Source organism: Humulus lupulus, chromosome 2 (assembly GCF_963169125.1).
Source record: "Humulus lupulus chromosome 2, drHumLupu1.1, whole genome shotgun sequence".
Taxonomy (NCBI): domain Eukaryota; kingdom Viridiplantae; phylum Streptophyta; class Magnoliopsida; order Rosales; family Cannabaceae; genus Humulus; species Humulus lupulus.
The window spans coordinates 258,838,887-258,850,686 of record NC_084794.1 but is presented as its reverse complement, the minus strand read 5'-3'; the positions used below and the strand labels follow the sequence as shown (position 1 = coordinate 258,850,686).

Below are 11,800 nucleotides of genomic sequence, written 5' to 3'. Positions count from 1 at the left end.
ATTCCCCAAACAGCAAACGGCCAAGGGGCCGAGATCATCCTCAGCTCGACTGGAGGAGCTCGGGCAACTGCAGCGAATCGCTGGCATTTGTCGCACTTCTTCACGTATGAGATCGCGTCTTTGGACAGAGTCAGCCAGTAATAACCTTGCCTGAGGACCTTTAAGGCCAGGCTTTGCCCCCCAGTGTGGTCTCCGCAGAATCCTTCGTGAATTTCCTGCAGGATGGCCTTCGCCTCATCTGGAAGAACGCATCGGAGGAGAGGTAGGGAGTGCCCACGTCGGTACAATAACCCATCAATCATTGTATATCTAGGGACTTGATATAGGACTCGTCGCGCGTCGTTACATCCTTCAGGCAGCTTGCCCTCGACGAGATACTCAAGAATGGGGGTCATCCAGGTCGGTCGAGCATCAATCATCTCGACCTCTGCCCGATCTCCGTCTATACTTGGTTTTTCCAAGAATTCTATTGGCACCAACCCCAGAGTCTCTGTCTCTCTCGAGGTGGCGAGTTTGGCAAGGGCATCCGCATTGGCGTTCTGTTCTCGAGGTATCTGTTCGATCGATCCTCGCTCAAATGTGGACAGCTCGGCTTTTACCTTTGCCAAATAGGCGGCCATCTTGGGTCCCCGCGCCTGATATTCGCCCAGAACCTGGTTTACCACGAGCTGGGAGTCACTAAAGCACTGGACGGAGCTCGCCTTTAACTCATTGGCTATCCTCAATCCGGCTAACAGAGCTTCGTATTTCGCCTCGTTGTTGGAGGCCTTGAACCCGAACCTTAGCGCCGAGTGGAACCTATGTCCCTCGGGGGAGATCAGAATGATTCCAACCCCGGAACCGTTCTCGTTGGATGAACCATCCACAAAGATCTTCCACAACGATTCGGGTGAGGTGATCTGAGACGAGCCTTCTGATGGATCCTCCTGGAATCCCGTGCACTCTGCCACGAAGTCGGCCAAGGCCTGACTTTTTATGGAAGTTCATGGAGTATAGAAAATCTCGAACTGACTGAGCTCGACCGCCCACTTTAGCAAACGGCCCGATGTTTCAGGTTTTTGCAAAACCTGCCTTAGAGGCTGATCGGTCATGACGTGTACCGAGTGGGACTGGAAGTACGGCCTGAGCTTTCGAGAGGCCGTAATTAGGCAGAACGCCAATTTTTCCATCAGTGGGTATCGTGATTCTGCTCCGAGGAGTCTCTTGCTGATGTAATAAACTGGCTTCTGAACTTGGTCTTCCTCTCGTACTAGTACGGCGCTGGCCGCGTCCTTAGTGACGGCCAGGTAGAGGAAGAGAGACTCTCCTGCCTTGGGCTTGGATAGCACAGGTGGCTCGGCCAGATGTGCCTTCAGGTCGAGGAATGCGCTTTCGCATTCTACTGTCCATTCAAACTTCTTGTTTCCCCGGAGCAGGTTGTAGAAGGGCAAACATTTATCGGTTGACTTGGAAATGAACCGGTTGAGTGCTGCTACCCTTCCTGTGAGGCCTTGTACATCTTTCCGCGACCTGGGGGAAGGAAGCTCGAGCAGTGACCTGATCTTGTCGGGGTTTGCCTCGATTCCTCGGGTATTAACTATGAACCCCAGGAACTTCCCGGATGCGACCCCAAAAGTGCATTTCTGGGGATTGAGCCTCATGCCGTATTTCCGTAGTATTTTAAAACATTCTTCCAGGTCGGAAACATGGTTGTCGGCAGTCTTTGATTTGACGAGCATGTCATCAACATACACTTCCATGTTTTTTCCGATCTGGTCCGCGAACATTCTGTTTACTAGCCTTTGGTAGGTAGCTCCGGCGTTCTTCAAACCGAACGACATGACCTTGTAGCAATAGACATTAGTTGAGGTCATGAAGCTAGTGTGTTCCTAATCCGCCGGATTCATCGCGATCTGATTGTAGCCTGAGTACGCGTCCATAAAGGACATGAGCTCGTGCCACGCCGTGGCGTCCACCAGCTGGTCGATCCTTGGCAATGGAAAACAATCCTTGGCGCGGGCCTTATTCAGATCGGAGAAGTCAATGCAGGTCCGCCATTTCCCGTTGGGCTTCGGAACTAGCACGGGATTGGCGACCCAAATTGGAAATTTGGCTTCCCGGATAAAGCCACATTTTTTGAGTCGGGCTACCTCTTCTTCTAGGGCTTCAGCTCGGGTTGTCCCTAAACGCCTTTGCTTTTGAGACTTGGCAGGAACGCTTTTATCCAGATGGAGCGTGTGCATGATGACACTCGGGCTAATTCCTACCATGTCCTCGTGGGACCAGGCAAATACATCTAAATTAGCCCGGAGAAACGTAACCAGCTCCGTCTTCCTCTTGCTACAGAGGTTTTTCCCGAGCTTGACCATCCGTGAAGGATTTTGTGGATCAAGGTTCACCTCCTCGAGTTCCTCAATGGCCTGGAGCCCGGATCTGTCTTTGCCTATTCGGGGGTCAATGTCCTCACTAAGGGCGACACTTTCCCCTTGGGCTTTTTGAGGTTTTTCAATCTCAGGAGCCGCCAGGGGCTCCTGGGATTCCTCTTCACTCAGAATGGCCATAGCCAGCTGCCCGGGTTTAGATTTTCCCTTCATGGAAATGTTGTAGCATTCCCTGGCAGCGAGCTGATCGCCTTTGATGGTGCAGATTCCTATTGAAGTAGGGAATTTCATGGCGAGGTGTCGAATGGAAGTGATAGCCTCGAAAGCTATGAGCGTAGGTCGGCCCAAAATGGCGTTGTAGGCGGCGGAGCAGTCAATGACCACGAACTCAAGTAGCTTAGAGACTGTCCGAGATTCTTCCCCTAGGGTGATCACCAGCTCGATCGTCCCTATCGCTGCCGACCCTTCTCCCGAAAAGCCATACAGCATCATGGAGGTCGCCTTTAGCTCGGCGAGCTTCCGTTGTCCACCAACACTCTCCTTACTCTCTGGTTGGCTAGCTGGACTGCTACTACCAAGGGATCATTATGAGGGAATTGGACATGGCCTGCGTCTTCCTCCGTAAAGGTGATTGGTTGCTTTTCTAACCGCTGCTATTTCGACTGGCGCTGCTCCGGGACGTACTCCGCTCCGTTGTGGGCCTTTAATTCATTCACATATCTCTTCTGGGCGCCTCTACTCGTTCCAGCCATGTGCGGTCCTCCAGAGATGGTGGATATCTCTCCTTCGATCACGGGAGGAGGGACGTCTTAATCTACACGAGGTCCGGGCTGACTGGCTGGGACTTCTGGAGCGGGTCGACTCGCTGGGACCCTATTTCGTGAGTATTGCGCCAAGGGACCTGCTCGGATGAGAGTCTCGATCTCATCTTTTAGATGCCTGCAATCGTCGGTATTGTGGCCGACGTCGTTATGGAAACGACAGAATTTGGAAGTGTCTCTCTTTCCCTTGTGGTGTTTCTATGGTTCCGGTCTCTTCCAGGGGACCCGAGTAGAGTTGGCCAGGAAGATACTTTCCCTGGACTGGGTGAGCTCGGTATATGTTGTGAACACGGGCTTGAACTTATCCACGGACTTATTCTTCTTTTGACCGTGCTGACTGTTTTCACCATTCCCCTTTCTTTTGCCACCACCGGGCTGGTTGTTCTGCGCGACGTCGGGGGTTGCCATCACGATCTCCGTCCCCGTTCCAGCGGGCTTCTCGGGAATCTGGCTGGTCCCCGCGGCTGAAGCTTCAGCTTCTTCCAAGTTTATCCACTTTTGGGCTCTGTTAAGGAATTCGTTAACCAAGCTGACTCCCTTCCTCTGAATGTCTTTCCACAGGTCTCCCCCGACCAGGATTCCGGTTCTCATGGCCATGAGCTTGGAGCTATCATCTGCGTCCCTGGCTCGAGCAGCGACATTTGTGAATCTGCTCAAGTAGGCTTTTAGCGTCTCACCGGGCTGCTGCCTTACGTTGGCTAGGGAGTCGGCCTGAACACGGGCGGCCTGAGAGGTGCGGAATGCCCTTTTGAAATCTGCCGAGAAGGTCTTCCAGGAGCTGATTGACTGTCTTTTACTCTGCTTGAACCACTGCCTGGCAGGTCCGGTCAGTGTGGAAGGGAAGATCAAGCAACGCAGCTCCGGGCCAATGTTATGGGCCATCATTAGGGTGTTGAACATCCCCAAATGGTCCGACGGATCTCCGTCCCCGTTGAGCTTTGACAAGTGAGGCATACGAAAACCAGATGGGTATGCCGTCGCTGCTATGTTGGAGGCGAAGAGTTCCATCTCGTCTCCCGAATCATAATCGTCTTTTTCCTTTTCTGATAGGAGCTTCCTCATCAGTTCCTCCATCTGAGTTAGGCGCTCGAGGGTTTGGTCCTGAGATCCTGGGTTATTCCGGGGCTGCTCAACAGCTCCGGACCCATTGTACATATTAGGTGGGTTATTGCCCCTCCTATCTTGAGATAGGTTATGTGGGACATTCCCTCCATTATGTACTTCGGATTGGACCCCCCCCCCCCCCCCCCCCCCGAGCGAGCCTGGCTACCTTCTCTAGCTCGATCCTCTCTGTGAGAGTTGAGGCGATCTCGAAGGTCGCCTCCCTGGGTGGTCCGGTGACTCTGTTCCGAACTTAGTCTCTGACGCAAGTCTCCTCTAGAGAGATCACTCCGGCGACTGCCGGTCCAATGAATCCTGCTGGATAGGCTCGGAGTCCGTCTTTGGTGGTGAGGACCTGAGCTTTCTTCCGGCGCCCTGCTACGCCGGGAAGGTCTCGCTGATGGTGGGTTTCTCCTACTACTTCCGTAAGCTGGGATGTCTCGGGCGGGCCGAGGAGGAGACGGATATCTGATCGGAGATGGAGGATGCCTAACTGGAGAAGCGATCTTGGTTCTGTCTGGACGGATCAAATTTGGTGGAGGCCTTTCGGCCCTGCCAGCTTGCTGGTCCCGCGCCGGGCGATCTGGACGAGGCGCAGGACGATCTTCGGGGACGGGCTGACGTCTTTGGCCCCCCTCGGATCTCCTCCGGGAATTTCCTCGAGCTCTCCTGGGCGTCCTCGTGGATGGTTGAGAGCTAGGAGTCGACGTCCTAACCGAACGACTGTATTGCTGTTGTCTGGCCCCAGGCATTTCCCCGAAGTTTTCGTCTCGATGGTGCGACGAAGGGGTGGAGTTGGCTGCTGGAAGTCTATCCGAACGGCTATGCCTGGACCGACTACCCCGGCGAGACTTAAGAGCCTCACCTTGCCTCTCTCCAACGTTAGCGTTGCTTGCGAGAGGGGGTAATCGGGCCAGGATATCCTGGATTTGTCGACTAGCAGTTGCTAACTGGCTCCTCAGCTGAGCGTTCTCCATTTCCACCGCAGTATAATAACACGGGTTCGGATTAGGTGGCCGGGGCGCCGAACTACCAGTATCGTCTTGGCCCGCTGGCTGTTTTCCTGGCCGCTGCTGGACTTCAGGAATTTGTTCCTCAGGGATGGCGATATGATGAGCCTCCTGTCCATCATGCTGTTCTGTCTCGTTCCATGCCTGGATCGAGTGGTCACCATAGTTGGATGTTTGCGGCAGCACTAATCGAACTTGCTCTCAACGAAAGCACCAAACTGTTGACGCGGTTCTTGCCAACAGGTAATTAAGAGAAGAAGAGGAAGGGATTAGTGCTGTATATAGAACCGTCACAGATATAGGATCTTAGAGAATGAACTATGTGACTCAAGACACGTTTTTAAGTGGTTCGAAGGTTAAAATCCTTCTACTCCACTAGTCAATATTATTGATATATTCTGGGTATTTGGTTACAAAGCATATATCTATCCAGAGACTATTTTTTTCAACCCTTATCAACTCCCAGGTTCTCCATATTTATAGGAGAAGGCACCTGGAAGTTGGTAAGGAGATCATCCCGTGACCTTATTATTTGTCATATCAACTCTGTGACATTCATGATTAATTCCTAAACCTGACACATAAGTATGGTCAAATCGATAGGTAAGGAGATAATGGGCCGCACGGCCCAACCCAGCTGTGGATATCTGAACACGCACGTTCCTACTGCGTGTCCGAGAAGTCAGGGAGATATCGGACATGTGATGTCAGATATATGCACGTTTATCTTGCGTGTGTTGACTTTACGGAGGGTCAGAGCTCCATACACAGCTCATGCCACGAGCTTCTCCCTTGACCCGACCTTCGGCCTTCGGATTCCTTCACCCAGTCCTGGGCAACCTTGGCGAGTCCTCAGGGATTGCCCGAGCTAATAGGGTACGACCTCGAAACGGGAGCTCCGGTTTTGGAGATGTTAATGGGCTAATCGTGATTAGTCCGTAGCTCGGCCTGCTAATCAGCCCGTGGGAAAACCAAGGCGTACAGGTGCCAATTCCTGCAATAAAGGATTGAGTGCCATCTGCAATCTTGACACTAGTTTTTGTCGAACAGGGACAATAAGAATCAAACAAATGAGAAGAACCTGTCATGTAATTTGTTGCACCGGAATCGATTATCCACGGAGTTTGGGCAACGGAAGAGAAATTACCGGAATGTGCCACTGAAGCACTGTGAGATTCGGATCCAGATTCGGGTGCCATGGAAGATCGACTCAAGAGAGTATACAACTGTTCAATTTGTGCATTACTGAAGGAAGGGACAACAGTATTTTTAGTTTCACTTTGAACTTGGTTGGCTTTTTTGTCATTCTGGCGACGAGGAGTCCAGTTTGGTGGTTTTCCGTGAATTTCCCAATAGGTAGACCGGGTGTGACCATGACGTTGGCAATGATCACACCAAGGTCTATCGCCCTTATGGTTAGGTCGAGGATCAGGATTGGATTTGCCAGATGGTGGTGGATTAGTTTTGGAAAGAAGAGCCAAACTTTCAATAGATTGTAGTTCTGGGTTAGTGAGCATGACATGACGACGTGCTTCTTCACGTCTGACCTCAGAGAATGCTTCTTCAGTATCAGGAAATGGAGAGCGACTAACTAGGTGACTTATTACTTCATCCAAATTGTTGTTCAACCCAGTAAGAAACTCAAAGACGCGTTCTTTATCTAATTGTTGTCGCTAGATTGTGGTGCAGTCAACACACAGAGGTGTGGTATCCAGATGCAGATCAAGTTCCTGCCATAAGTCTTGTAAATCCGAAAAATATTGGGTAACAGTTTGATTACCTTGCTTGATCTCTTTGAGTTTGGTGCGGATCTCAAAAATTTGAGAAGCATTACCAAGGTCAGAGTACATTTTTCGGGCAGCATCCCACACTTCTTTAGCAGTCTTAAAGAATAAATATCTGCGACTAATTTTATGATCCATTGAATTAATTAGCCACGCAAGAACTATAGAATTTTCAGCTTGCCATACCTTGTACGTAGGGTTAGTGGAAGATGGTGCCGGGAGATCGTCGGTGATGTACCCAAGTTTCCCACGTCCACAAATGACGAGTTTGACTGACTGGGCTCACTGAAGGTAATTTTTTCCATCAAGTTTATGGGCTGTAATATGAAGAGAGTTATTGCCATAGTATACAGAGAGTCTATAGAACCACCAGACTGAGTTTGTGATGGAGGAATAGATCCTCTGGTTTGAGAAGAAACTTCGTCACTAGTCGACATTATTCGACTGAACGTCGCTTAGGCCTAGAACAGTTGGGCTTTAGCCCAAAGGAGGTGATAACAATTTCTGAAAAAATGGGCTTGGGCCTAGAACAGTTGGGCTTTGGTCCAAAGGAGGTGAGACCAAGACACTAAGGAAACGAAGGGACAGAGCTTCATTTGGACAGATTGCAGGTCTGGGGTAGGTGTTGAACGACTTCGCCAGAATGCCTGGAACGTCACTGGACTGCTTCGTCGGAGTGCCTGGAGTGTCATCGGACTGCCTCGTCGGAGTGCTTGGAATGTCGCCAGACTGCTTTGGGACGTGCGACTAGAAGGAGGGACGACTTGAGGGTGCTGGAGAGAGACGACCTCGCCTGGAGCACGTTTGAACGTCGTCGGAGAGCAAAGGAACGACCGCAGAAAGAATGGAAAAAAAACAGAGAGTGGTCGAGAGAGAGGGAATCAAGAGCCTTAATGCACTGATACCATATAAAAATCTGGGGAAAAAGATTGTATTTTCTTTGTGTTTATTTTACAACCTAACAAAGAGAGTATATATAGCTAACAAAGAGAGTATATATAGGGGAAATACAATTAATCATTCTAAAGAAACTGAAACAATTAGACTACTAAATCAATGAAATATTAAAATATTAAAAACAGAAACTGTTAATTATTCCTATTCATACATGTTAACAATAACATAGAACATGTGATATATTCATGGGTAAAAATTCATACACTATGTGCACATATCACTACTTAAGAATTAAATGATGTGCTCCTAGCAAATATTTTGGCTTATATTATTATCATTAATTTAACATCATTTGGTAGGAGCACATCATTTAATTCTTGAGTAGTGATATGTTCACATCATTTAGTGGTCCAAAAGGTCTTTTATCTTTTCATAAAGAAGAGACAACACAACAAACATTTAATCGCCAATGGAGGGCAAACTTCATTTGTAGCAATCTTAATGCACATTGTCTTGATTGTTTTACATACAAATATTCTTCTCCTTCCCTGTATAACCAAATCAGAGTCCATGCAATGCATCTTAAGAAACCCCACTTAAACTAAAAAGTACTAGTGTTCATTTTATAAGTTTATTTCAAATAAATTTGGTATATATATCTCCTTTTACAAACGTCAAGCAAGCTGTTTGAGATGAGATTATGCTTGCCAACGCCAGTACCACTTCTTTTTGTCACGTTTAACGTGCCCTCACCAAAGAATTGTTTTTCAATGGAGAATGAAGTCTGAGTAGAAGGAAGTAAAGAACATCTAAATTCTAACGAGTTAAAAGGGGAAAATGATAAATAAAAATTAAGGCCATTGTATCCCAAACAATCAGCGACGAACGCCTCCTTTGAGTGCCACACTAGCCAGAGCCCTGAAACAAACCATACACTCGAATATTATATTCACTGTATAACAAAATGGAAATCTTTCTTAAACTAGTCATTAGTCAAAACTTAAGAATTGTCCCTGCTAATATGACATTCAATATTTCCAGCATATAGTCACTGCTAAATGCTAATTGGTAATATCCCAAATTGTAAATGGTGGAACCAACTTTCATGACAAAATATAGCCCTTGTAGATAGCTAAAATAATTATCAGGTCAAGACTCGAGCCATGATCTCCAGCAATATAACTCATACAATTATTTTTGCGTAAATAAATCATATAAGAGTTATGTTTAAAATTAGTTTCATACGAAACTAAGACGTGTTTACTACAGCAATATCTGCCCAGTAACTGTCGCAAGATACCCATGGGTAACAAGAACTTGCACTAGCGATCACATTAAAAATTTCTTCCTAGAGTAAAGCTAAATGACTTGGGAACTCGAGGCCTATGTAATTTAACAAGAGATTACAGGAAAATTTTAGCAGTAACTCCACAGATCCCCTATAGAAACTAAACAGTAAACACCACCATATGCGTAATTTCTTTATTACATAAAGAAACAAAAATAATATAGCAAATCAGTGCTAGCGGATCATCAGCTCATCACGTTTCATTAGGAAAAGGTTTTTCAACTCTTATTTGACAAGGTAATCCATCACAAAATTATCAAAAGATCTGAAAATGACAGTACTTTAACCTCTTTTAGCTAGTAATCATCACAAGATTACAGGGTTGACAAAACTTCAGAGCTCAATCTATTGGAGGAAGAAACAAAAGCACACAACTTCTATGGCCTATATGATATCTTTTCTTCTGAATTTATCAAACAAAAATGTGCCACCAAAACACAATATTCCTTTATTAAAAGTTTTTTTAAAGAAGAAAAGAATGCACAATGGAAAGATTTAGATCACAGGATTAAATTTATAGTGCACTACCTTGAACATGTCTTACTACCAAGAACCAACGTCTATGATAAATTCCTGTATCCAAGATAAAAAACGAACTTCAGTAAACACCAACTTAAAGTCGGCCTAAATTTAACTTCTACCTATCTCAAGTATTGTGCATCTATAAAGATATTCTTCCATTTTAATTCTAGCCGAGAAGTACAGAATATAGAAGCTATATTTTTGGGCAATTGATGTTTTTGGGATAGGACAATTATAAAAACTTCAAACTAAAGCAAACTCACTAGTCCCCTCACAAAGTGAGTTTGTGGGATTTCTGGGATATAAGAAAACCAAAATAAAATTTGTCAATACTTAAGGAATTATGTGCTAAAAGAAACTAGTCTCTAGCCTCTAACCTCTGTAATGGGCATTCCTTTCATCTCTTAGTATTATACACCCATCAAGCAATGCAAATAACCCTATATGAAAAAAGCCAGCCTTTAACCTCTATAACAAGAATTTATTCCATACATAATCATACTATTGTACACCCATCAAGAAACTATGCAAAGACTCCATGAAAGTTCCAACTTCAGACTAAAAGCTGTTAACATAACCAGCATAGGGCAATAGAAACAGCCAGAAAATGAATTCCACGGTTACAATCACAAAAATCAATGGTTAATGTGAAACTGTATAGAATGTTTAAATTTCCACTAAATCTATTGGAACAATTATCAAACCAATAAACATGTCAAAACTGTTAAAGATAACAAACCAAAACTCATCCACAGATGTTTAGCGTAATTCTATTCAAAACAAATTTGTCAAAAGTTCAAGATAAAATCTTCAAATTCCCCCTAACACTATAATAGAAAATTTCATAGAAATGAAGTGATTTTTTAAGAAGTACTACCGAATTAAACAATAAAAGTATCGAATAAATGATATTGAAAGCTCTAACTTGAAAAAGACGATCTAGATCAATATGATGTGAAAATGCATTGGATTAAATTAACACAGAAACTATATTCAAAAATCCCAATTGCACATATTAAATGCAAGAAACGGTTACAATGGATCAAGAAAACCAAACTCACTTCTTATGCCGCCGACCACGTTTAGGGCCCCATCCCTCGAGCTTAGCGACGGGGCAGCCGCACCGGGTACGAAACAGCAAGACGGCGCGGCCATTGGGAGGGGCCATCTTCCTAAGCTCGGACCTGAGGCACTCATAATCAGGGTTAGCTTCGCTGCCGCCCTTCCAAGGCAACCTATCGATCTCCTTAGAACCAGTCTTGATAGTGTCCTCCTTCTGCAATTTTAAATCAAACTCCATAGCATTTTTCAAACCCTGGCATCCAGGCTTATCGCACTTGCGCGATCGGGCGCCGCAGCAGAACTCAACGAATAAGACGGCGAAGAGGAAGAAGACGACGAAGCCGATAATGTAAGGGAGCTGTTGGTGGTGGAGATGGATATGGATATGGATGGTGGAGGTGGAGAGGAGGAGTGAGAGGGAATTGAAGATGTAGGAGAAGTAGGAGGTGAGGAGAAATGTGCCGGAGAAGAGGACGAGGATGAGGATGAGGAGGTCGAGGGTGGCCGAAGGTGAGTGCTTGCAAAGGAGAGAGTTAGGGTTAGGGTTTGAGGATTTGGGGGCCTTGGAGCTCGGTGACGATGATGATGGCGTGGCGGGTGAGTAGGAGGACGACGCTGGCATGGTGGTGGCGGTTGTGGTTGTGCTGGTGGTGAATACCATATGGCGCATGTTAGAGAAACGGAACGGTCTTTCTTTCTTTCTCTCTCTCACCCTTTTTTATTTTTTTTATTTTTGAAGCTTTTTATTTATTTATTATTTTATTTTCCAAAGTCAAAATTCTAGGTTACGTTCATATACGTATTGGGGTAAAAGGACTAAACTGCAATTATTTATTTATTTTGAGAAAGCGGGGGAACTCAGGAGGAGGGAGGCAAGGTGCGCAAGTTAGCCCGG

The 11,800-nt window shown here is 46.2% G+C and overlaps 1 protein-coding gene across 4 annotated transcripts; it reads right to left on the bottom strand.

Moving 5' to 3' along the window:
• Positions 1-8,427: 8,427 nt before the first annotated feature.
• LOC133819276 (uncharacterized protein At5g19025) lies at positions 8,428-11,800 on the bottom strand. Of its 4 annotated transcripts, XR_009886299.1 has the most exons (4): positions 10,905-11,800; positions 10,221-10,283; positions 9,850-9,894; positions 8,428-8,891 (listed from the first exon to the last, which is right to left on the bottom strand). XR_009886299.1 is itself a non-coding variant. In XM_062252475.1 (3 exons), the coding sequence occupies exons 1-2, from the start codon at positions 11,573-11,575 to the stop codon at positions 10,265-10,267; spliced, it is 690 nt and encodes a 229-aa protein (XP_062108459.1). In that variant the 5' UTR covers positions 11,576-11,800; the 3' UTR covers positions 8,428-8,891; positions 10,221-10,264. The 4 variants fall into 4 exon arrangements, 3 of the variants coding, with proteins under 3 accessions (XP_062108459.1, XP_062108460.1, XP_062108458.1); XM_062252475.1 differs by lacking the exon at positions 9,850-9,894; XM_062252476.1 differs by lacking the exon at positions 10,221-10,283 and having other exon boundaries at positions 10,905-11,798.

What these genes read in the sequence shown, in the direction of transcription:
- LOC133819276 (XM_062252474.1), bottom strand. Translation starts at nt 11,575, where the DNA reads ATGCGCCATATGGTATTCACCACCAGCACAACCACAACCGCCACCACC. An exon ending in CGTGGTCGGCGGCATAAGAA is followed by an intron (nt 8,892 to 10,904) that starts GTGAGTTTGGTT and finishes GGTTTGTTTCAG; the next exon opens with GGCTCTGGCTAGTGTGGCAC.